General features: G+C 43.2%; 1 protein-coding gene and 2 long non-coding RNA genes across 4 annotated transcripts in view; 1 reads left to right on the top strand and 2 right to left on the bottom strand.

The window, feature by feature from the left end:
- Positions 1-27,120, bottom strand: part of WASL (WASP like actin nucleation promoting factor) — a 194,370-nt gene that overhangs the window by 51,317 nt on the left and 115,933 nt on the right. For both annotated transcript variants that reach the window (XM_029615532.1, XM_029615533.1), the window contains exon 6: positions 19,835-19,997. In XM_029615532.1, the coding sequence (XP_029471392.1) occupies positions 19,835-19,997 (163 nt within the window). The remainder of the gene's footprint in view (positions 1-19,834; positions 19,998-27,120) is intronic.
- Positions 464-9,089, bottom strand: LOC115098708. The gene is made up of 3 exons (XR_003858593.1): positions 8,966-9,089; positions 8,073-8,146; positions 464-619 (listed from the first exon to the last, which is right to left on the bottom strand). It is a non-coding gene; the product is annotated as an uncharacterized LOC115098708 (long non-coding RNA).
- On the top strand, positions 19,975-25,684 carry LOC115098709. The gene is made up of 4 exons (XR_003858594.1): positions 19,975-20,019; positions 21,368-21,464; positions 25,148-25,238; positions 25,595-25,684. It is a non-coding gene; the product is annotated as an uncharacterized LOC115098709 (long non-coding RNA).

Raw genomic sequence — 27,120 nt, 5'->3', positions numbered from 1 at the left:
TATAATGTGCACGCACCTACCTTATTCTAATCTAATCCTAGTTTTCCTTACATTCACATTTTTATTCCCACTCATTTAGTCACACTTCTCAAGGTGACAAACATTTCATAAGCATACAAACCGTTTTCTACATATTCACCTCTCATTTTTTCAAATATACAGCACATATCATGTGACTATGTATTTCCAGATCTGTAATGCTATCAGAAGACACACAGTGTTGTCATCCTGCTCACTTATATTACTAAGCAAGACTAATATAGCTGAACAAATTGATGACTCATAACACAAGGTTACACTACAATATGCAGTCAGTCATACATCCAAGCAAATAACCTACTGCACACATTTCATTCATATCCTTCTTTTATACCACATACACCTACGGTACAAGCAAGGGATATAGTACATACACAGGCACAACAAAATGATTCATATAGTAAGACACCACACATGACAAATATACATAGAATAAATCTTTTATTTACAAAAATGAAAACCAAAATAAAATATTTCTTGGCCACAGCTGCTGCTGAAGGAGCAGAGGACTTTATTGCTTTTATGACTCTTCCGCATGCTGCTTCTCCTGAAAGCAGGAGCTGCATATGTTGCTTTGTGGCTAAAAAGCAAGAGAAACAGATATGTAAATCCTTCCTTAAACCCTACCTAATGAGCAGCAGGCATCAAATATATAAGCAACAGAGAAAAGGAGAAAGCTGACAATTGGTCAAAGCAGAAATAAGTAATAAAGAAAAGAAGGGTAACAAACATTTGTCAAAATGTGAACCTTATAACCAAATAAATGACAGCCAAAGAGAAAATGAAAGCCAATAAAACTTCAAAGAATGCAAGCACCAACACAACATTAATAGGAGAATGAAACTCATGCTCTCAACATGTGTCCAACTTTGTCAATCTCTAGCAAACAAATGAAACCTATCACTACATACATGCAGGACAGACAGCACACTAACAGCTTGTGTTACTGTGCAACAATTCAACTGGTCTCACAAGAAGGAAATGGGAACACTAGCCATAGCAACATACTAAAGGACAGAAAATAATAACTAGTCCACTCAGTCTACCTGGTTGTTTTCAACTGTACAACAGATGTAGGAATACAAGCCTGACTGCCTGCTGGATATCAATCCTTATCCAAATTAGTTTTATATTCTTCCCTCTTTGGTCATCTACAAAGTGGTTGATAATACAAGTTTCCATACTTGAACCAATACCAAGCCCTCACTTGCCTCCCCTATAACTAGCCCCCAAAACATTTACTCAAACTCCCAATCCTGTATATCAATCCCAGGTATGCTTACGTTTTGTCACACAATAGGTTTTCATCAACTCTACTAGTAGGTTATTGCGGGTATCTATCAACCTTTCAGTGAAAAATGATTTCCTTATATTTCTTCTGACTCTCTCTCCAACTTCCTATGTTTGTCCTTGTCCATGAATTTCTTTTTCTATCCAAAATTCTACCTCTGTATTTTACTGAAGCCCACCTCATATTTCAATGCTTTTATCCATATACCCATTAGGGATGTACAATCGTTTTTCCCGAATTAGGCAATTTCAACAAAATTGTTTAATTCGGAATGGTTTGGGAGAACCAAAAAATAATTGATTTTTTCAAAATTTCGGAAAAAATTAATTTTTGAGTTAGCGTGCGCTAACTCCCGATAGTGCGCACTAACCCGAAAATCGGGGCCCCTGAAAAAAACAAAAAAACACGAACCACAGGAAAAACGAAATTCCCATTGGGGGGGGGGGGGGCCCCGACACGAAGCCCGACAAAATCTTTACCCAAAGCACATCTCTAATACCCATATCCCTTCTTTCCTCCAGTCCCTCTGTGCAGAGTTTGTACTGAAGGCCCTGCAAATCTTTAGTGGCCCTTCTCTGAACAGCTTGCATCCTCTCAATGTCCTTACAAAAAATATGGGTCTCCAGACCTGACCATAGTATGGCTCTAATAGTGGCAGAGGCGGGTGGCACCTTATAGACTAACCAAATTTATTGAGGCATGAGTTTGAGGGCCAAAGTCCACTTTGTCAGATGCGTCCGATGAAATAGACTCTGGTCCTCAAAAGCTCATTTATTTAATAATTTTTATATACCGAATTTTCATGCGAGCATATCAAATCGGTTTACAGTAGTTAGCAAATATTCATTTAAAAATATTTGCATTTCCATAGGAAGAAAGGAAGTAGATACATAGTTTCATAATGTATATAAATAATTTGATATCTGCTTCTAATCGTAATTCCTGTGGAATAGAGCTCCATAGTTGGGGTCCAGCAATAGAGAGAGTTTATTTATTTATTTAACACTTTTTTTTTATACCGGCATTCGTAGGACACATCATGTCGGTTTACAAGTAACTGAGAAAGGAAATTACAATGAACAAGGGAAGGGCTAACTGGGTAATATGCGAAATACAAAGGAGGAGAGTCAACGAGCAGAATTACAACTTTTTGCATTCAAGTTAGGGTTAAATATGCAAAAGAACTTATAAACAAAGTTAACGAGGCATGTACACTTGAGAAATTAGCATATGAGGGCTTATTTACAGTATGAGGAGGCAAGTGTACATATGTATAGTTAAATGCTAGTGAGGGGAGAGTAAGGAGGGAGGGAACAGGGGGAAAGAGGGGCGGGTGGGGTAGAGTGAAAAGGGGTACATTAAGTTGGCAGGTCTTGGGGGAGTCAGGAGGGTGGGGGGGTTTTGTTAGATTTTTAGTTTTTTTTTATATTCGCTCCATAAGACGCACATACATTTTCCCCCCACTTTTGGGGGAAAAAAGTGCGTCTTATGGAGCAAAAAATACGGTACATATTGTAAGTTATACTTTTACCTCAGAAGACTGTGCTTTGTTCTTTTTCTTGTAAATTCTGTTATAAATGCATAATTTTTAATTGTGTGTGAGGAGGGTGTGATGAGGTGGGGGATGCAAGGCTGTAAGTTCTTCCTAGGGCGCCTAATATTTTATTTATTTTATTTGTCGAGTTTTATATACCGTTGTTCGGTTTCACCACCACAACGGTTTACATGATTCGACTGGTAGAGCTATACAGAGTTCATTTGTTATCTAAGGGTTAATGCATACAGATGTTACAAAATACATACAGAATTTGTGAGCACGTATAAGTATTATAAGTGCAAGTAAGACTTAAAAGTTTACCCTTAATACCCTTGTACTGGCCATGGGCATTGCGGTACAAACATTTAACAGAGTCTCCCAACTCGTGGTGTCATGTGTTGTGTAAAGGGGGAGGATGCAGATTTTCACTTGGCCATAAGCACCAAATTGCCTAGCTACAGCTCTACTCTGTGCTAGGGCCAGATCCTTTCATTATCTTTATTAACACTATTGCAGAGGGACTAGAGGGAAAGTATGCTTGTAGATACATACCAGAAGGGGTGTAAAACTGAAAGAAGACGTGAAAAAAACTGGAAACATGGTTAAGGATTTAGAAGTTATGCTTCAGTGCCAAAAAGATGCAAAATTTTGCATATACCTCCAAAACCCCATTTGATGCAGATCAGGAGGAAAAAACTGGCAATTCTTAAACAGGAAAGAGACCTAGGACTAATCATTTTATAAGGCTTGAAATTTTCTAGTCAGTGTAATAAAATAAGGAAAGCTGATATTATGCTCAGGTTTATATGTAGAGCTGGTATTACTAGGAAAACGGAGATAATATGGCTTTGGTATAGTAAAACTATACTAAAATGTCAGAGGCGGGTCGTATCTTACAGACTAACCAATTTATTGAGGCATGAGACCATTGTAACTTCTGCAAAATTCAGCAGCTAGACTATTGACAGGAACTAGAAGATCTGAACATATCACCCCAATATTGAAAACTTCACTTCAAATACAGGGCCCAGCATAAAATCTTGTCCCTAATTCATAAAACCCTCTACAATGAAAAGATTGAATGGCTAACTTCATCACTTCATTTCCACATCCCTTCTAGAATTACTAGATCAACCAGAACAGGGATGTTGTCAATTCCTTCCCCTAAAATTGAGCATCTAAATGATGTAAGAGAGAGAACTCTCTTACAGTAGCCTCTGTGACATAGTAAAGGCAAAGGGCCGTCGGCTGCCAGTAATCAAAATGGCGCCGACGGCCCTTTGCCCTTACTATGTCACAGAGGCTACCGCTGCCATTGGTCGGCTCCAGTGACATAGTAAGGGCAAAGGGCCGTCGGCGCCATTTTGATTACTGGCAGCCGACGGCCCAAGCCCAGGAGATCGCACCCGGACTGCTCCTGGACCCCCGCGGGACCACCAGGGACTTTTGGCAGGTCTTGGGGGGGGGGGGGTCAGGAGGGTGGGGGGTTGTAGTTAATTAACTTGGCAGGTCTTGGGGGGGTGTTAATTTAAAGGGTTGGGATGGGGGGGAGGTTCCCACAGAAAGAGAATACGTTTTCTGATCTGGGGAGTGGACCGAAATGGCCCTCCCCAGACCCGAAAATAAAATGGGGAGAAAAAAATGTTATGCACTCCCCTAATTTGCTCCATAAGATGCACAGACGCCCGGGGACAGAGCCGGTTTAGCACAATTTTTTTTTTTTAAATTTCCCCCTTCTGAATCCTAGGTGCGTCTTATGGTCAGGTGCGTCTTATGGAGCGAAAAATATGGTATATTATATTTGCATGTACTGCTGAAGTGCCAACCAGAAAACCCTGCAAAAAAAGCAAGAGACCCGTGGAACCTATATGGTATTAGGCCTGCTGTAATGAGTCTTGGGCATGGGCATGACCCTCAGAGAGCCACAAGTAAAAAATTTCTATATAAAAAGAGTACTAACTGTCAGCACTCAAACAGCAACAACCCTACCTATGAAAGTTAATACTACATGTATTACACCAGGCTTAAAATAATAATATACCCCCTATTAGGAAAACAGAACAAACCAAGCTGCTCTAGATCCCTACATAGAAACTACACACTAATGGAATAATTCACTTGTCACACAAGCAAAACTCAAACAGACCCTCAAATACAGAATAAAGAGACTATACAGTATAAAAAGAAATATACAGACAAAAATTGAACTGGAAACTGCAACAAGCCAAATCTATATGCACTGCAACAATGTAAAAAACAGAAACATTACCATTCCTCATAAAATACAATTAATAAAACCATACCAATAAAAAGAGTCAAAATAATTAATGAACAAGAATAGCATTCAATAATTAAAAACTCATTTAAAAGTTTTCCAAACATCAATAAAATATTTCAAAACAGACATCAAATAACACCCAACAATTAAAATAAGGATTTTTAAAAAATTCCCATTATCCATACCCTGGAACTTTTGATTTCTAGATGCCCTGAAATTGCCATGGATTAGCAGGCAGGGAGTAACTGGGGTAGATGTGCACACATATGCTCGCTCTCTCTCACTCTCCCACACACATGCTCTCTCTCTCATTTCCTCCTTGACATAGCAGGCAGCAGCAATCTCCTTCTTCAGCCCCCGTGGCCAAGGGAATGACTTTCGGCCACAGGGCATTGGACTACTTCTGACAGGGCACGCTCCTCCTCTTCAGCAGATGGCCTGCCGAAATTGTCGGCATGGTAAGCACTGTCTTAGTAAGTGGAAAAGCAGCGCAGTTCCACCAAAATCAGCAGTGTTGCCAGCAAGGGCGCGCTGACCATGCTATCAATTTTGATGGGGTAGTGCTGCTTTTCTTTTGCTGAGGACCAATTGGCGGCCAGTCGCACTGCTCTAGTTGGTGCCATTTGGTAGCGGTGCCTATGGCCATGGCCATAGGCATTCTACAGCTCTGGCACAAAGCCCCAAGTACTCCACTGATCAGATTACATTCATCAGAATGGATTTCATTGACCATCACCCTCTAAGCTCTGTGGCTCATCTAGTTCCTCATCCAATCAACAGCTTTCTGTCTTCATCCCTTAACAGGCTTGTTGGCTTACCATCCTTCCCTGTGTAACAGTGTCAAAAACCTTGCTAAGTCCATACAGGCAACATCCACTGTCCCTTCCTGATACATTACATTACTTTTGACACTTCATTAAAGACTGCAACAAGTTTCTCTGACAAGATCTTCCCCTTAGTGAAATCATGCTGTCTAGGGTCCTGTAATTTAGCTGTTTCAAGATGCTACACTCTTATTAAATTACCAGGCCTAGAGAACCTGCACCTTCCTTGTTCCCATTTTTGTGGAGTATCTTGGAACCTTTTCTGTCTCCAAAGAGAAAGCAGAGAGGGGGGGGGGGGGGTAAGTCTGCATTTTCTAGAGCTTTTCAGTATTCTGAGGTGTACTCCATTAGGTTCCATGACATTATCTATTCTCGTTTGTTTAAGCATTTCCGATATTTCCTCCTCTGTAGTCATTTATGCCCTCATTTACTACCTTAAGTAGGTGCTTTTCCCTTTCCTTCTGTAAATACATAGCAAAAAAATTAGAATATAGGAAGTGCCATGCAGAGTCAAACCATTGGTCCACTGAGTCCAGATCTCTGACAATGTTGGGATTACTACCTGATAATCCCCTTTTCCTTAGTGTAGACAGATGGACTCAGTACAAATGGGATAGTATCCGCGTGCTAGCAGTTGGAGACGGATCTGACATCAGCACGGGGGCGTATATATCCCCACAGGAAGCGTAGCTATTCAGTAATCTTCCTTGCAAAAGCTGTTATAGTGTACTGACGCACAGTTAAAAAGTGAAACAGGATCCCCCTGACCGATTGATAGTAGCTGGAGACCGCCAGCAGTCCCAACCGAAAGGCGTGGACACCTGGTAGAGTGTACGCTCTCATGGAAACAGATGACATGGCTTACCTGGAATCGGTGATACCCATGTACGCAGGCAGCTGGGCGGGATGCTGAGTCCATCTGTCTACACTAAGGAAAAGGGGATTATCAGGTAGTAATCCCAACATTTCCTGGCGTGTAGCCAGATGGACTCAGTACAAATGGGATGTACCAAAGCTTTACTCCCCACCTGGGCGGGAGGCTGCCTGAGGCCCATGTAACACCGCCCTGGCAAATGCTGAGTCCTCCCTGGCCTGGACATCCAGGCGGTAGAATCTGGAAAAGGTATGGAGGGAGGACCATGTCGCCGCTTTACAGATTTCCGCAGGCGATAGCATCCTGGATTCCGCCCAGGATGCCGCTTGAGCTCGGGTAGAAAAGAGAAAAATTAAAGTAGTCTTGGAAAGCACGCTCAACTAGCGTGCAGGCACTCCAAACTGCTTTGGAGACGGAAATTACTGAATAGCTACGCTTCCTGTGGGGATATATACGCCCCCGTGCTGACGTCAAATCCGTCTCCAACTGCTAGCATGCGGATACTATCCCATTTGTACTGAGTCCATCTGGCTACACGCCAGGAAATGCCTAATTTGGATCACTTGGAAATACCTCACCGATCCTAATAAGGAAAGCAGGCAATCTTCTACACGAGCATGCACTACATAAAATTTCACACCTGAAGCCAGATACAATCATTTAGGCATTCAATATAATAGAAAAAAGTAATCAGTTGTACAACATTATCTAGTGCTGCTTCTATTGAGAAAGGTACACTCCTAAGTCCTTGTACAGTCACTGGGACACCGTGCCAACACAATAACATTGTAATGACTATGGAGACCAGATGGCCCATCCAGTCTGCCCAGAAAGCTTCCTATGGTATCTGCCACTCTGTGCAGGATATTCCCATGTTTTGCTCAAGGGTAGCAATTGCCACTTTGTGCAGTTACTCCCAAGCCTTATAAGAGTAGTAATATTTATAATCAATCCAAACCAAGCAACTACAAACCTATAAACTGCTGCTAGCAACATTTTTACTGGGTAAGGAGCCTTCTTGATATTTCAAACAATGCTGCTCAATGTTCTTTGCTTTGGGACTTGGCCATGGAAGCCACCCTGTGTTTTTTCCCTTATGTCCACATGTCTGTACCCCAGACTGTAAAAGTCAGGACCCATGTTGGTTGTTGTCTGTATCCAGTTCCCCTTTTCCTCCCCCCTCACTGTCAAAGTGGGGGGGTGGGGGGTGTAACTAGTTTATTTCATACCTAGCATCTTGTAGGCAAGAGACTTAGCCATTCTCCCAAACCAGGAAAATGGTTTTGGCCTTTCCAGTATTGGTCTGAAAATCAAAAGAAAGAAATCCATGTCAGGCATTTTACTGGTATACCCCAAACTTACACCCACTTAGGTTGTAATAGGGAAGGAATGAAAGTCAGCACTCAATATACTGTATACCCCTGACCTCTATGCTTCTTTAAAAAGACAAACCTTAACTCTCATATAATGATGTTTAACTGACCATTATATATCGTTACGTTTAGGGGGGGATTCTGAAGAGGCATTGAGTCATAATCCCACAGATGGTGGCTTTTCCTCATTGGCTCCTCAGCCAAACACTTACATCACATCAGAACCTGCAGCTCTCATACTGAGCAGGATTACTACTGCAAGAATACATTATCAGTAGGGTAAAATTAACCTGCTCACGATGGTCTAAACCCAGCCTCTAAATCAGAATCTCCTCAGAACGGAATGATTGGGCATAGAAGGCATGAAGACATCAGATGATTATAGGAGCATTTATGGATAAGGCAGCTAATTTTGGAGAAGAGATCACAAAGATAAGTGTCTGACAAGATTTTATTTACACTTAAAAATATTAAAAATTGAGCTTTGGGCCAATGGACATGAGATTTGTTGACCTGTGATTAAACATAAGGCAGACGATGATAAGAAGAAAGGTTTAAGTCTTTTTAAAGAGGCACAGAGGTAAGGGATATACATTTTAAAGGAGGCATTTTACTGAAACACATTTTACAGTACTTTAACCTATGAATCTAGGTTATCAATAAAACCATTCATGCAGCACAAAGCAGCTACATTTATGCAGTTAACATTTTGTATAATAAAATAAGTAAACAGACAGAAGAGTACTTACAAGGTTGGCATGAGGACTGTGCAGATTACATGTCCCACTGCTGGTTCCAGGCCACCAGCTGGGAAAAGTAGGGGTGGAGGGGGCAGCTTGGTTTCCCTCACAATTTGAGTTGCCCTCTCTGAAATGAATCAGGCAATCATGAAAATCATATTTCAGATACAGCATAAGAGCCACATGTATGACTGCCAAGAGGGGAACTGCATACACATTTAAAGGGCCCTTAACGTTGCCACAGAGTAGATAACTATTATGGGATAAAAGGTTTTCAATGATCTGCTACCAAACAAAAAAAGCAGACTTGCTTACCTGTAACTGGTGTTCTCTGAGGACAGCAGGATGTTAGCCATCACGCATAGGTAAGATCATCAGATGGAGCCTGGCATGGAACTTTGATCTCAAAGAATCTAGAACTTTCAAACATGTGCAGCGGTAGTCATCACCCTAGTCCCTAGGCAGAGTCCCTCAGTCCATAACATAGCTAACACATGGAGAAACCAACTCCCAGGAGAGGAGGGTGGGTTTCGTGAGGGCTAACAACCTGCTGTCCTCGGAGAACACCTGTAACAGGTAAGCGACTGATTTCTCAGAGGACAAACAGGATAGTAGTCCTCACACATGGGTGAATCCCAAAGTATAGGTTGTCCAAGCAGGACAAAGTGGGAAACTGCACCGTATTGAAAGTACTACCTCCTACCATTTTGCCTGTGAGGCAGCCGACCCACAAAGGGGTCTAGGAGGGAAAAAGAGTTCAGCTCTACAAAGAGAAAACCATTGAAAAGACAGACACAAACCCCGATGTGTAGCAGAGGCACCTAAAGCAGGGAAGTCATGCGAGTGCCAATAAGAAACATACTCCACACCACAGAAAACATTACAAAGCAGGGTTTAGGATCAGTAAACCCTGACAGTAGGTCTAGAAACTCCTGGATTCAGGAAAACGTCTAGAGATATAAACAAGAGGACGAAGACCGCACAGTTTTCTTCGGTGTTACAGACAACCGAAAAACCAACTGGGTCTCAAAAACTCCCCAATAAGAAACTGCAGTCCACTGACACTAAAAGGCAGGATGTCTCTGCAGAAGTGCGCCCATGTTTGGCTAATAGGCAGAAAAGCAATGTTTGGAAGAATAATCAGCAACAATGGGTCTGTGATAGACCCTATGTGCCAAAGCACCAGACATAGCTGACTAGCAGGACAATAGGATCGCTAGCCCAAACCCTTGAGCAGAGAAATACGTTAGGCTTAAAGCTCACCCACACTGCACCCTGTCAAAGGCAGGGGTATGCATCCTGTCTACAGGATAGTTCAGTTGAGCGGGAAGACACTTTGGGTGTCCTAGTGAAGTGAGAAAATCTAAAGGCAGTATAGGCCAGAGCTTAGCGAAAATATAGGGGAAAAGTAGTGTCTTTCCCTGCAGATATACACTAAGATATACCACGAATGCCTTAGATTTCCCCCTCCCCCTGAAATTCCAACCGGAACTCTGAAGGAGTGATGAACATAAGGAGGCAGACTGCCAAGGTAAGCGCATGCACTAGGTTGTATAACTCAACCCCAAGCGAATAACTCACTGCCGATTCCAGTAGGGAGTTACCCACCAAGATAGAATACTCAGCCTGATTGGAATAAACAGAGCGAATTCCACAGGGAAGAAATCCAGAAACACTCCACTAAGACAAGAAGCCGAGGTGCCGCAAGTGCAAACCCCTGATGACTTCACCTTCCTGGAAACTCTAAGGGTAGAGCAAGGGTGACCTCGGAACAGATTGCCCCGAACCTGGCTTAGGTATAAATACCTCAGCCATGATAGCATATACTTCCCCCAAGGAAGCATGTGGTCCAGTAAATGAAAAACAGAGTTGCTTACCTGTAACAGGTGTTTTAGGACAGCAGGATGTTAGTCCTCACACATGGGGTGACATCACTGGATGGAGCCTGGCATGGAAAACTTATGTCAAAGCTTCTAGAACTTTGACTAGGCACACAGAGCATGCTCAGCATGCCCCCTATACCATGCATCCATGCGGGGGTCCATCTTCAATCTCGTAACAGAATTACAAAAAATTTTAAAACAAGAAATAGGAGAAACCCAATGCAATGCCATGGGGTGGCTGGCGGTTTCATGAGGACTAACATCCTGCTTGTCCTAGAACACCTATTACAAGTAAGCAACTCTGCTTTCTCCTAGGACAAGCAGGATGGTAGTCCTCAAACATGGGTGAATCCCTAGCTACAGGCTGCTCCCCAACACAAAAGGGGACCAACCTGCACCAAACAGGTGCCAACGGGCACAACCACAGTGCTGATGGTAACAGAAGGGGAGACAGCCTGAAACCAAACAATGGGCCCTAGGCAGGGAGAATTGGGTTCTACAGTTCAAAGAGATTCTGAAGGACAGACTGGCCAAACCTATCACCACATGGGCCATCTCTATCCAGACAGTACTGAGATGCGAATGTGTGGAGAAATTCTCCACATCGCAGCTCTGCAGATCTCCTCCACGGGAACTGCTTGCAAGTGGGCCACCAACGTTGCCATGGCTCTGACAGAATGAGCCCTGACATAACCCCCAAGAAGCAGTCCCGCCTGGGCATAACAGAAGGAGATGCAGTCTGCTATCCAACTGGATATGTCCGTTTGTCAACAGTAGCTCCCAGTCTGTTCCTTTCAAAAGAAACAAAAAGAGCTGGATGGACTCTTATGGGCTTTTGTCTGTTCCAGATAGAAGGCTAAGGCTCTCTTGCAATCCAGCTGTGCAGTGCTCGTTCGCCTTGGTTCGAATGGGGCCTGGGAAAGAATGTTGGTAGAATGATTGGTTAAGATGGAAATCTATCAACCACCTTAGGCAGGAACTTAGGGTGCGTACTAAAGACCCTGTCATGATAAAACTTGGTATAAGGTGGATAAGTCACTATGGCCTGAAGCTTGCTGACTCTGCATGAAGTGACCGCCACCAAAAATATTTATTTATTTATTTATAAATAAAATATGACCTTCCAGGTCAGGTACTTCAGGTCACTGGAGCTCAGCGGCTCAAAGGAAGCTTTCATCAGCTGAGCTAGCACCATGTTGAGGTCCCAAGACACAGCAGAAGGCCTCAACTAAAGCAGGCCCCGCATAAAGTGTACAACTATGGGCTATACAGAGATGGGCATACCATCTACACCTTGATGGTATGTTCCAATTGCACTTAGATGAACTCTAACAGAGTTGGTTTTCAAGCCAGCCTCCGCTAGGTGCAGAAGTTAATCAAGCAGTTTTTGTGTGGGGCAGGAGAACAGATTTAGGGCCTTTTGCTCACACCACATGGAAAACCTCATCCACTTCAGCCAGTAGGACCTTCTACTGGAAGGCTTTCTAGAAGCCACTAGGACCCAAGACAGTATCTGAAAGATCAAGCGGCTGCAGAATCATCCTTTCAACATCCAGGCTGTGAGCAACAGGGCCTGGAGGTTGGGATGCCACAGCCTGCCCTGATCTTGCGTGATGAGATCTGGGGAAGTCCCCAGACTGATCGGTCTCTGGATGGACATCTCCCGAAGGAGTGGAAACCAGATCTGCTTCAGCCAATGAGGGGCTATGAGGATCATAGTTCCTCTCGAAATTTTAGGAGTCTCTTCGTCACCAGAAGAATCGGAGGATACCGTACAAAAAACCCTTGCGCCAATGGTGAGCAAAGGCATTCGAAGTTGGTTTGCTGTCTAACCTGTACAGGGAGCAGAACAGACACCTTTCTGTTGCAGGGAGATGCGAACAAGTCCACGTCTGGGTTTCCCCCAAAAGGTGGAAAATTCAATTCGCCACCCCCTGGTCCAGCGATTACTCGTGGGGTCTGAAGGCCCGACTCAGTCTGTCCGCTATCACATTCTCAGTTCTGGCCAGATACATGGCCCCGAGTACCTCCCATGGGTCAGGGCCCAGGACCAGATCTAGACAGCTTATTGACACAGGAGGAATGATCCCGTGCCTCCCTGCTTGTTGATATAAACACATTATTACTTGGTTGTCTGTTTGGATCAGGACAATTTTGTTGGACAGCCGACCTCAAAGCCCACAAAGCATACCTGGATTGCCCGAAGCTCCAGGAAGTTGATATGACAACGTGCTTCCTGGGTGGACCACAGGCCTTGGGATGCACAGCCCCTTCTACGTGAGCTACATGAGGTGAATGATTCTGTGGATAGGACAATTTGTGCAGGGAAGTTTTGAAAGATTTTCCTCGTTCCAAATTTGAGAGGACCTGCCACCAGGACAAAGAGTCCCCGAAAGACAGAGATTTGGATACAGGCCTGGCACCACTGCGACTTCAGAGTCCTTTGGGCTCTGCACATCTGTAAGCATGCCAAGGGAGTAACATGGAAGGTTTCAGTCAAGTGGCCCAACAGCCTCAACATGTGTCGAGCTGACAAATGCTGGCTCTGTTGAATCTCCGACACTATGGACAAGGTGACCGTCCCGGATCGCAGCAAGAAGGCTTTTGCCTGAGCCATGTCCAGCAGGGCTTCTATGAAATCCAAACGAGGTGACGGGCTGAGTTGGGACTTTGAATAGTTGATTACAAACCCTAGTAACTCCAACACCCGGATGGTCAAGCACATGAACCGATCCGCCCCTGCATAAGAGGCACTTTTGACCATATAGTCATTCAAGTAAGGGAAAACATGCACTCCCATCCTGCGGAGGTGTGCCCCCACCATGGCCAGGTATTTGGTAAAGACATGTGGGGATGACGCTAGCCTGAAAGGCAATACTCTGTATTGGAAGTGCTGTTTTCCCACCACAAATCTGAGATGTCAGTCAAAATTGGGGCACCAGCTGGGTCTTAGGAGCTTGCTGCTACCTGGGACAGTGGCGAGAGCTCACCCTCTGAGAATAAAGCAAGGGGCTGGAGGATAGTACTTCCTTTGGCAATAGAAAGACCTCCTCTGACCCTGTCTCGCAGACCTCCTGGCTGAGGAGGGCAGGTCTGAAATGCTGGCAGAAATGCTGGAGGGTCTCATGGTAATCCTTCATCTGGGCCACAGCGTCCCTCACTTTATCTCCGAAGAGATTTTCTCCTGTACAAAACAGGTCAGCAAGTCTTTCCTGTATCTCTGGTCGCAGATGCAAAGCCTGCAGCCATGCCATTCTGTGGGTGCCGATTCTCGTTGCAGACTCTCCCTGCAGTCTTTAAAACACCATAGGTTGCGCGAACCTCATGGTTTCCACACTCGAGGCAATGATGCACCAGTGATAAGGTGTCTTGCAGCTGATGAGGCAGCCGCTCGGCCACCTCCAGCACCTGCTTCTAGAGGCTGCGTACCAGCTCACGTATAGCTGGTAGGAGACTACGCGAGCAATAAGCTTGGCCCTCTGAAACACCTTCCGCCCAAAAGTATCCATTGCTATATGATCCTTCCCCGGGGGCACCGAGGCGGGGGTCCAAGTGCATTTGGACCTTTTGAGAGCGGATTTGACCACTTCCGAATGGTGTGAAGCTGACATTTTTTGAATCTAGTAGCCTATTGGATGAGGTAAACTCCATCCACCTTCCTGTTCACGTGAGGTACTGTGAGGGGGTGCTTCCAGATCCTCAGCAGCAACTCCTTAAAGGTCTTATGCACTAGGACTGCCATGATCTCTTTAGGAGCCTCCATGAACTGGAGGATTTCTAGCATTTTGTGCCTGGCGTCCTCCTCCATCAACTGAAAAGGGATGGCCTTAGCCACCATCCTCACAAACCCTGCGAAGGTCATGTCCTCTGAGCGAGACCTCCTTTGGTCCTCTGGAGGAGACTGTTCTGAGAAGAGACCCTCAGAGTCCTCAGAGGAGAATTCCGCATTCTCCCAGGGGTCATATGGGGCCTCATCCTCACTGTAATCCACACAGGATAGGGCCCTAGGTACTCATCCTTTGTCTAGCGGCATCGGTAGCACAGGCGCTGGCAAAGCTCGATGGGGGGCTGTACCCCTCAGAGGAACCGGCAAGCACTGGATTGGTGGGGGTATGTATTGGTACCCCACCAGGCATTGATGGCTTCCAGGAACCAGCTTCAACTGGGTCAGTAGAACACTAAAGAGTATATTGAGCCATTCCAGCAGCGGTTCCAGCAGGGAGAGCGGGGGTACCTATATCGGTGCTACTGGCTCGATACCCTATAGGGCCCGTTCGACCGCCATTTGTGTCTGTGCTCTAACTCCTCCTCAAATGTTGTTGATGCCAAGAACTGGGAGGCAGGAGGGGTGGCTAAATGATCTGCGGGGATCCGCAAGGTGGATCGGCAACTAACACCAGGACTAGTTAAGACTGCTGCGGACCCCCGGCATTGAGGATGGGCACGCCTTGCCACAGAAGTTGCTTCAGGGGCATCACAGTTGCGCCAGCACCATCCCGAGCCCAGCACTGTGCATCGAAGGCAACTAGTCCCAACGTTTTCTCAGCTTACCTCGGTGCTCGGCCTGGTCTTTCCCCGGTACCGAGGTCGATGACGAACCCGCTGTCCTTGACCTAGAAGAGCAATATGAATCGGTCCCTGGAACCCCTATCTGCTGGCAGCATCGACGGCCCCGCCATGGTTGATGGCTTGGTGTCCATCGGTGCAGCTCTGAGGTCCTTCAGTGTCTATGCCACCTGAAGGACCTCAGACTTCCTTGACCCAAAGAGCTTCTCCATCTTGTCAAGTAGAGCGCAATGCCCCTTTGTGGTCATCTGGTCACATAAGTGACAACCCTGGACATCATGCAATGCCCCCAGGTAGAGAATACACACATCATTTCATTTTCATTAAAATTTCTTGATCGCCTTTCTCAAAAGGTCAAGGTCCATGATGGACATAGCCTTCGGATGAGGCCATGCTGATACGAACAGAAGGGGAAAAACGACATGCGATGATGGCAGATGGGCGACGCCAGTGGGCACAAAGGTACCACCTCCACAGTGGGAACAGAAGCAAAAATAAACTTACTGAACCAATGAAAACCTGACTCGGAGTCTAAACCGTTATGATGGCTACACCAAATGCCGGTATATAAAACCAGTAAATAAATAAATACATACATACATACATAAATAAAGGGACTCGCAGAGGGACCTGCATCAAAGAAAACACGAAAACCCCAAAAATTAACAGTGGAAAAAGTTTTCAAAGGCAATTTCTAAAGAAAAGCCACAGGCTTACTTCACTGAGGCAACAGCTCAGTTGAAAGAAAAAAAAAAAAAGACCAAAGAAAGACCTCGCGAGGACACATGGTATAGGGCATGCTGGGCATGTTCAGTGTGCCTAGTCAAAATCTATAAACTTTGACATAAGTTTTCCATGCCAGTCTCCATCCGATGATGTCATCCCATGTGTGAGGACCACCATGCTGCGTGTCCTAGGAGAACAATCGTTCCATGAACCAGGACTCCCCCTGTCCGCAGCTAGAGTTATCCCTAAAATGGGACGTATAGCTTGCAAGCCACTGCAACCAAAGAGCAGTAACTCTGTTGCGGGGTACCTCATCTCCCTCGGCCTTGGTTATGGCAACAGGTTGAAAGGCATACTCGCCAATTAGATGATTAGAACCCTCCTCACTGAAGTAAGGTCTCGCAGGCGAGAATGACTGGCAATAGTGGTCCTTATCAAAAAATGCCCAGAGAGCTCAGCAGGTATCAAAGGTGACTCATGGATGGGAGAAACTCCTAATAGTCACCAGGGAGCTACTCTGGAAAGGCTCCCTCGCGAAATAGACCTGCTGTGCCTTAGGATGACCTAAGGAGAGCACTACCACTCAACCAACTCTCAGATCCCATGAGGAACAGAGAGCGACTGCCAGTCAGAAGCAGTGACATGCCTTCTCCGGAAAAGAGAGAACGAGGGATACCCCTTGCAGGGGAAGATAACCAGGCGTCCAGAAGGGAGTCCATAAGAGTTGCCCTGGAACCCCCCCTCCTGAAGGGACAGGAAAGCAATGGAAATTGGGGCCTCCCTATCCTAAAAAGCCTGTCAACTCTCCAGTTGAGACACAATCACTGATCGCTGTGGTTCAGAAGCGACCAATCTGCCACTGGCAGCCACCCTTAGATGGGGAAGGCCACCATGATAATCAACGAAGGGGCCCCAGCCAAAACAGTAAGATGACCTCCGTTGCAGTCCCCCAGCCGTGGCCTACAAGGAGATGCACCGATTCAAAGAATCAAGGCTCCGGTTCAGCAATAAACCTGCCAGGTATTGAGCCCCAGGGGCTTCTCCACAAAGGGGATTAGTGACACAGAAGGGGGTCGAAAGACATATTACTCTTCTGAGGAAGGAGACGACGCCTGACATTACCCTCCTGGTATGTACTTCCCTTAGGATTTGACCAGGATTACAGTCCTAGGTTAGTCCTGTTGTGCTCACCACACGAAAACAAACACACACACATACAGTAGAGAGCGACTGAAGAATAGATCCTTCCACTGTAAAAGCACGCTAACCAGTACTCATACAGTGGTATCCCATCCTATGGACGACGACACACCTATGACCCCACTCGCCATTGTTATGGGTAAAATCCCATGGCACAGCAAGGATCGAGTACCACTCGCCAGAGTCTGTGGTTGTGCGCTGCCAACAGGCAAATCACTGTGTATGATGACGCCTTCCTCGCCAGTGCTCCCCAATAATTTGTGGTGCAGAACTGACAAGGAGGCTGAGATCTTGATGCGATTTTGGCAGAATGCTGGCATGGCTAAGAACTGCACAGACAAGGAAAATGTCGCCTGCCATCCCCCGAGGCACTTTGAGTAGATGCCTTGCCATACATGCTGCACTCTGCTGTCACGTAACTCCCAAAGCACTCAATCACTCCGGTGCATCGAGATTCCATGTCCATATATGCCTATGGCACAAAAGGCCTTACAGCATCGAGAGCACCCCGGCACCTCGACAGCATCAAGGGTAATCATGGCACTCAATGGCAGTCCTGGTCCCCAACGCAGTCCTGAAATCAATGCGTCAGATGAACAGTGTGCTGGTCACAGATGTGAACAGGCAACCGTTATTGGGCATGGCACTGAAGGTGTGGCAGCAGGCTGCTTGCCCAGGTTCCTGCTTACCCTCTCTCACAAGGAGACTGCACTCCCATTACCAGCAAGCAGGCGGGGAGGTTACATCATCCAGAGCTCCTGACTATGGAGGCTAGTTGCTTTCAATGTCAGGAGGATGAGCTCTCCCCCCAACAGGAACAGTGTGATCCTTGATCTTTGTCAGGTGAGTCCCAGACTCAGGGGACTCGCCTGACAAAGGTACAAAAACAGACAGAGCAAGGAGAGGACACAAATACCAAACTGCTGGTGCAGTAATTATTATTATATATATATATTTTTTTTTTTTATAAGGAATAGAAATAAGACTGCCAGACTGCACAGCAACTAAGGCCCGCCATGTGGTTAGCGGGCAGAGGAAAGAAGATAAAAAAATAAAACTACTGTAAAGGAAAGAAAACAAGTGTAGCTCTAGAAAAAATCATTTACAAAAAGTATGAGGAGAGAGCAAAGCTGAATACTGTGAGACTTAGCTCCACGGAAAAAAAAAAAAAAAAAAAAGACTGCCTAGGAAGCAGGGTGATGACTACAGCTGCACATGCTCAGTAGAGCATGTTTGGAAGTTCTAGATTCTTTGAGATCAAAGTTCCATGCTGGGCTCCATCCAATGTCGTTGCTCATGTGCAAGGACTACCATCCTGCTTGTCCTCAGAGAAAAAAAAAAAAGCAGACTTCCTACTCACCTGGCCTATAAAAGATGGATTAGTGTTTGGCTCAGCAACTGACCATCCTGCTTTATGACCACAGTAGGAGACTTAGTCTCAAGCAGGATGAACCTCTGAATCTTTGTTTCCAAACAAACTGGAAGAGACAACTTTCTAGAGACTTCTATCAGAGTGAAAGAAAATACAAGAGGCATCTGTCATTTCTCTCACCTTACTTCTTTGTAGATGGAACACATGCCTACATTCCCTAGTACTTCCTGTAAACATTCCTTGAGAACCATGAAGTGAAAAATGGCATCTATGAGATAGGTCACTTCTTCAAAATGGTGTCATTGAGAGGGCAGCTGTAGTGTTCTAACCAGATGCTATTTCCCTTTCCTTCCAAACCCCTTTGGATAATGTGCTCTGAATTATGCAGTTCAGACATATGAAATAATGCTATACTTGAAGAGGTGGTGTAAAGAATAAGACCAGCATAATGTGATGGAAAGATGCATTTCTGGAACTCTTCCATCTTGATATGCTGTACTGGTCATAAGAGTGAGGCACTGCAATTGAGCAGTAGGGATGAACCAAATTTTCCACTTCTTTTGTAGTACAATTAGGTCAACCTTCCCAAACTTCAGTGCAGGTATAACTTTTTAAGTTTTAATGATTTCTATTTTCCTTTCAATCATTCATTTCTTCATAGATTCCTATGGAATTAATGTATGTTAAGTGTTCTGGAAGCCATACATATTAAATACATGGTGATTTAAATTTGGGCAAGTGGTTTTGGCAGTTTAGTCTAACTATTGTATTACCTCTGCCCTATTTCAGATACTGACTGTCAGAGAAGTTTTGCATGTTAGTAAAGGGATAAAGAGAGCATGCACACCATAATAGAGCGATACCTTTGACATTTCTGAAAGGGAGCCTATAAACTTTAAGGGGATTTATTTGCTTTCAGAAAGACAGACAGGGCTCCTAGATTAGTTTATTTTATTTTTACTTTAACATTGATTTTATTACTTGTCAAAGATAGTGAATAATTCCTTCTGGAATCTTTTTTTAAATCCTACATTTGGGTGAATTGAGCCCTTAGTTTTAAATTTCAGAAAGAACAATACAAATTTACTTGTAGAACAAATCTATAAAAGTTAAACCAAAACCAGCTCTTACTGAAAGTTACTGGGCGTGCCAATATCTGCTTTTGTTAATCTTTTCTTTTTAGGTTTTCCTTTTTTCTTAGCATATGTAACAGTATTGTTGACTTGCGCATTGAAATATCTATTAGTGATTTCTGGATTTTTTATATCAACAGTTGCCATTGGTAAACTTGGTCCTGTAAGAGAAACAAAAAGAAGGTAATTATGGCACTATATGTCAGGAACAAATCAGTACTATTACTACAGTACAGAACCATTTATCTGGAATAGATGGGACAAAGCCCATTCCAGATAATAGGAGCTCCCCCTCGGCTGGCACCTCTCTATCTCCATTCTCCCCTTTTTCTGCATGGCACTTCTGTAACAGACTCCTCCAGTGACCTGGTGCCTCTCCCTCCAGCATGGCTGTCTCAAATCAGCTGTTTGAATCGCATAAAGAAATCTGATCAAGGGGAGAGGGTGGAAAGCATTGATTTATCAAACAAGAAAAATCATCACTAACCAGGTGCAATCAAAAAATACCAAAAAACACATACAAAACCCAGTTATGACAAATTGTGAAATGGACTTCTGTAATTACCAAAAACATTATTCAAAAAAATACAAAAAAGTCAAAAGTTAATTCAAGGAAGGGTTGCTAGTTTCCTATAATACTTTTAAATCACTTACCACCAACCAAGGTTAACAGGGTTGCATATTGTTTTTATAATCAACTAACCAACCTCCTTCCATGCTACATCTTATTTAAATATTGTTTTCTTACCAAAAAACTTAGATTTTTTTTTTAATTTTCTGAAATCTCTAAGTACTTTTCAAAATTAGTGTATCCCAGTGCTACAATACTTGAAACATTTGAAGTAGTACAAAGTGTACTCTCGTACAAACATGCTCTGACCTCCAAACAAACATTTATAGTTCTCCCGACAGGGCCTCGTTTCAGAGTCCTTCATCAGGGGATATTACTTATCTTTTTTAGTAAGTTAGAAATAACTTCTTCCGTATGTCAACGCAAGTATCTACTCCAAAAATAAAATACTCTTCTCCCAGATTAAAAGACGACAGCACTAGGTAAGCATTAAATGGCATCCATTCCATGTTATATAAACATACTGAGTCCTGGAAAACCAGGCAATCAGGGTAAAGTTAACTCGTTTCTTTGATAAGAAAACAATATTATTTAAATAAAAGATGTAGCATGGAAGGAGGTTGGTTAGTTGATTATAAAAAAAAAAACAGTACACAACCCTGTTACCTTGGTTGGTGGCAGTGGTTAATATTATATGAAAATAGCAACCATTCATTCAATAATTGTTTGAATTATTTGTATTTTTTTTTAATAATTTTTTTGGTAATTACAGAAGTCCATTTCGGAATTTGTCATAACTGGATTTTGTATGTGCTTTTGGTAAGCATTGTATTATGACATCTGCATGGAGTCAGATTACAGAAAATATAATGGAACATGGCCTAGTAACCATGACTTTTCCAGATATTGTGAGTTTTCAGATAATGGGTCTTGTAATAAAAGCTGTTTTGTATTGTACAGTATAGGCAAATGAGAACCTTGAAAATAGAACCAGAAATGAATTAGACTGCATGGGAAAACAAAATGATCACATTCAATATTTCCCAACCATGCTCAGGTAAGCCAAATATATCCTGCCCTTAATTGTTATTAATTTTATTTTGCATTTTTGTTTTTAAAATTGTACTTGCAAGGGTCCCTTTTTTTTTTTGTAAAATGATTTTTTAATTTGATAATTTTTATTGGTTACAACTTTCATAAACCAGCACTGAAACAGTACAACACACAACTGAGAAAATTAAAACTGTAGATGGTAAATACTGATTTTGAAAAATCAGTATTTTTCAAAATCCCTCCCTCCCCCCCTTATCTCTTCATACCACTCATTACTGTGACACATCGCACCTCAGTGAAAATATAAAAGTCCATATGCTTAAATATAAAGAGAGCATTCTGGTTTCATCTATAGCTCCCAAACATCTAAAGAACAGAAGCAGCATATACACCAGCTTTGAGTAAGGGACCTTAAAATTTTTTTTATTTATTTATTTTTTTTTTTTTTTACAAAGCTGACGATCCCTAGTGTCAAGCTGACATGTGTCCTTACTTTAAGTTAATTCAGATCAATTCACATCAAATCAAGTAGGGACTGAACCATATCTGAAGCAAGAGCAAAAATCAAAAATCAGAGCAAGCGTCACTTAGAACACAATTTTGTTCTAAAATCTCCATGGCAGTTCTGCAAGGTTATAGGACATCTAGAGAAATTAAGATGGGTTCCCAAGCCACTTAGTAAATGGCTTCCAGACTTCATTAAAGGTGGTTAGACGGTCGTGTTTCAATGCTGTGAGGTGGGCCAAACGATAACAGGAATGGAGGCGATGAATAATCATAGGTAGTGTTTGACCAACAGTATTCTTCCATAGCCTTGCTAACTCGCACCGTGCTGCCATGTACACCTGGAGACAGAATAGTTGGCAATGTTTGTGTAACTCTGTGGCTGGTAGGTTTAACATCACACGAGGGTCTAAGGACACTGTCTCCCCTATTAATTGCGAGACCCATTGTGTGATTTGTGTCCAGTATGGGATTATATTCGGGCACAGCCACCAGATGTGATAATTTCCTTTATGGCCACAGTTTCGCCAGCAGAGATCCAAATATTGAGGGGAGATGTTATGTAGCCTAACCAGTGTCAAGTGCCATCTATACAGTACCTTATAGCACTGCTCCTGCAAATTCTAAGTGATAGAACATTTGGCTATCCTAGTATATACAATATCCCATTCCTCATCACTTAGTCACTCCCCTAGATCCTGGATTCAAGCTAGAGTATGGCGTTGATGCTCTTGGGTGGGGGCATTTAATAGATCATAAATTTTTTATATTATTCCCTGCAGTTTATCGGCATAGTTACAATAATTTTCAAAAAGGGATCTAGTGAGACTTATAGAATTGGCTTTTAAAAGGAAGTTTAAAAAATGGTAAATTTGAGCATATGCTAAATAGTCCCTTGAGCCTAATCCAAATCGTTCCATAACAGTTTTATAATTGAGAGGTTTCTCACTTCCCATAAGATGGCCATCAGTTTTTCCACTGTGTGAATGTTTGGGAATACATTGCAGCCGAAAAGGCACTGTTATGAAATAAGTGCGATGGTTGGAAATAGGAAAAATTGCCTACCAAGTGTTTTTCCACTGTGCCCAGATCCACAGAGTATTATCAAGCGACATGGGGAGATATGAAATAGGCCGACATGTGGCTTTGTTTTGCCAAGGCAGAGCTTGTACAGGCATGTGGCCTATTAAAGTTTGTTCCAATAATACCCATTGTTTCTGTTCTAATTTTTTATGTATATCCACCACAGCTTTAAGTTGAGCGGCTGCGAAATACCATAGGATATTGGGGACACCCATACCACCTCTTAGTTTTGGATGGAACAGTACTGTTTGAGCTACCTAGGTGGTCTTTTTCTTCCATATAAACCCAGAAATCTTTGTTTGCCATTGCCTAAGGAGCGCCGAAGAATAGGTAACAGAGAAAAAAAAAAAAGAAGTCGGGGCAGAACAAAGAGAAAAAAAAAAGAAGTCGGGGCAGAACGTTCATTTTAACAATGGCAATACACCCTTATCCAGGAGAATGTATTCCTGTGTCACCTATCCAGGTCCCGTTCTATTGCTCTCCATAAGGGGGTTGATATGTGTGCCTGAGCTTGAGACCAACATGGAGATGACAACTGACCCAGAATCCTCTGCTAACTTAGCCTTTCTGGCTATGTGAACTTTAAATGCCCTACTGAGCCTGACCTAGAGGAATTCCAAGGACACCTGGATAGCAGTTGAAGCTGATGACAATTTGTGATGCCTAATCATATGGTCACAAGAGCAGAAGGCGACGGTCAGAACCTCAGGCTAGAATGTCGATTACAGGGTCATCTATAAACAGCACACAGCCTAAGAAACAACAATTGCTCTGAACAGCAAGATTTTAACAGAACAAAGGATTATCTAAAGCGTGATGGTAAATGGGCCCCAACTTGAAGAACTGGTCAGGGTAACGTAGGGATACTCTATCATGCTGTTGACATGACAACCTATGTAAATGATACTCCAACTGGTCACACAACAAGAATTTCTGACCTAGTAGTGTTTTGTATTTTACCTATAAAAGAAGGATCAGTTCATATATACAATGAGATGCTGGTTGGTCAGTTTGTCAGAGAAGTGGCATCCAGCATCTCCCAAGAACACTTATATTGCTCAATAAAAAATTATACTTTTACAAAATCTAAGTGTTCTTGTACCCACGGAGAAGCGCCCATAAGCGTGTTTGGCATATAACAAGGTGAAATTTAATTTAAATAGATCTGTGATTCAAGGACAGATTCCTACCCCTAGATATTTAACAGCCTGTTTAGCCCACTTAAAGGAGTGCCTATTTCTAATTGAGGACACCTCCGGTGCTGTCAGGTTTAAGTTCAATATCTCTGATTTTTCATAGCTGACCCTGAAACCTGACACCCCTCCAAAGTGTTCTAGTTCCATCACTACACTAGTTAGAGAAGTATCTGGATTAGTTAGTGTAAATAAAATATCATCAGCAAAAAGCGATAGTTTATACTGCATGCTGCCTAATCATATACTTGAAATTTGATCCGTCCTTCTAACCATTGTGGCGAAGGGTTCAAGAAACAAAGCGAACAGTAAAGGGGACAAGGGGCAACCCTGCCTTATGCCCCTTTCAATATTGAAACAGTCTCCGTAGCTTCCATTGTTCTTAACCCTAGCTTTAGGGAAGTCATATAGTTTAGCTATCCATTGACAGAAAAAGGCCCCGAACCCCATATTTCTCAGCGCTTTGAATAAAAAGGGCCAATAAGCAAGATCAAAGGCCTTCTCGGCATCGATGGACAGCAAAACAGCTGGTATATTTTCATGGTGGATCCAATCAATAAGATCTATTACTTTGCGAATGTTATCTGTTGCCATTCTGGATTTAATGAAACCAACTTGGTCATTATGAAGGGTAAGATGGTGTTGAGGTGTTGCGCCAAGATGCTAACTAATAATTTGAGATCCAAGTTTATCAGAGATTTGGGGCGAAAAGAACCACACAATGTGGGATCCCTGCCTGGTTTAGTGAGGACCGTAATACCCGCTACGTTAGAATGTTCTGCAAGATTTCCCTCTTCCCTCAATGAATTAAACAGCTTGGCGAAAGGGTCAGCTAGAATGTGAGAAAAATTTTTGTAATACATACTGGACATCCATCTAATCCAGATTATTTCCCATATTTTAACAGTTTAACGACAAAGTATTTCTGTGATTCAGATAGGACCATCTAAGAAAATACGTTGGTCCTCCTATAATGTCGGGAGCGGCAAAGCATCCAGGTAAGAATCTATGTCCCCCTCTTGTATACCAGCATAGAAGTCCGTGAACCTTTGTCGTATATCCACTGATATTGTCAATATCTCTCCCCTCGAGTCTTTAATTTTGGCAATAGATGTCTGGGTCATAACTGACCATAAGCGTCTAGCCAAATATCTCCCTGCTTTGTCCCCTCCCTCATAGTGAGCTTGTTTAGTTAATTCAAGCATATGTGCAATATTTTCATTTTCCATATTTTGGAGAGAGGACCTGGCTGCGTTTAGCCGTTTAAGAATAGACTCAGATTGGGAAACCATATGTTGTTGTGTTGAAGTGGAAATAGATTGTAACAGGCTTTGTGTTTTTCTTTTTGCAAAAGGTCGCCCTTGCAATAAAAAGGCCTCGTCACTGCTTTTGAGCATTCCCAAACAATCGACACCCGAGTAGAGGAATTCGCATGATTCTGAAAATATTCACGCAAACTCCCCACTACTTTATGGAAAAAAGCAGAGTCTTTTTAAAAGTGATTTGTTTAGTCTCCAGAAGCACAAGCCAGGGCTAACATCCACCATCTGAATATCAATCCATACTAGCGCATGGTCGGACCACGTTCTACTGCTTATGTTTGCTGCACCTTATTTTGAATGTTTGCGCAGACTAGAAAATAGTCAATACGGGAATATGAATTATGAGGGCCGAATAAAAAGTAAAACGAGAAGATGTGTATCTCTGCCTCCAAATATCAACTAGATTCCAACTGATTAGAAGAGAGGACAATGCTCGGCGTGCCTTGGATAGGCCCCTAGCCTGAGTGGATGAGTTATCCAATGCCACAGATCTTGAGTGATTGAAATCTCCAATTACCACTGCACCTTGGGCATGTTGTAACAAGATAGACTCAAGAGATTGCATAAAATGGCCTCGATCCTGATTTGGTGCATAAATCGTGAGGAACGTATAAATTTCTCCATTCATGCACACAGTTTGTAAAAGATAACAGACACAGGGATCCGCCAGTTGGAATAAGGCTTCATGTGTCAGATCTTTAGAGATTAAGATACCCACGCCTGCATATTTAGAGCTCTTAGTACTTGATGCCAAATACTTATAGGGGTAATTGCGTAGAGTTAAAAGATATTCATATCTTGTGTGGCTATGGATTTCCTGTATGAATGCTATCACTACTTTATGAGTTATTAGTTCTTGTTGAAGGAGATGGCGCTTGTGCATATGATTCAATCCCTTAACATTTATAGACAAAATTCGCTCTGCCATGAACAACAAATATGAAAGAAAATATCCACCATTTCTGTGATCGTCTCCTTCTTGCTCTCATACTTGAGGTGTATTTCCAAAACCACCTACGTGTCACAAAAACATTCCCCACTAAAATACAAGTAACCCCCCCATCAAATCCCCCTCCAACACTTCAGGCCACCCACTACATATAGTGGCCCCTCCTAACCCCTGGGGGTGACTTCCACAGGCCAGGATGGTCAATTGCCTTCCTATACCCTCCCCCTGCTCATGAATTAAAGATTGGTCCTGATTTAAACACTTGAACCACCTCTCAGTTTTGATTGCTACACTACAATCTTCTAGCTCCCCTTATGGAAAACAGTACAATTAAGACCAAAGCAGAGTCACCAACATTTATCAGATAGTGTTGCATGGGAGTCCTCCGAATTGCAATGTAGGCGGTGGCCACCTTTGCCACCTTGGATGTGTGTCCAATTTTTATTGATTGGGCGCTGTTTTTGGTATGGAAAAATTCACCTTAAGTCCCGCTGCTTTGAGAACCTCAGCTGCCTCTCCTAATGTCTTGACTCGATGGGTGTTTCCTTTCAACAAACTGTAAGCCAAACAGGAAGAGCCATCTGTATCGCACTCCTTCCGACTGGAGAA

Source organism: Rhinatrema bivittatum, chromosome 9, assembly GCF_901001135.1.
Source record: "Rhinatrema bivittatum chromosome 9, aRhiBiv1.1, whole genome shotgun sequence".
NCBI classification, from domain to species: Eukaryota; Metazoa; Chordata; class Amphibia; order Gymnophiona; family Rhinatrematidae; genus Rhinatrema; species Rhinatrema bivittatum.
The sequence above is the reverse complement of the archived record's forward strand: the minus strand, read 5'-3'. Positions and strand labels throughout refer to the sequence as shown.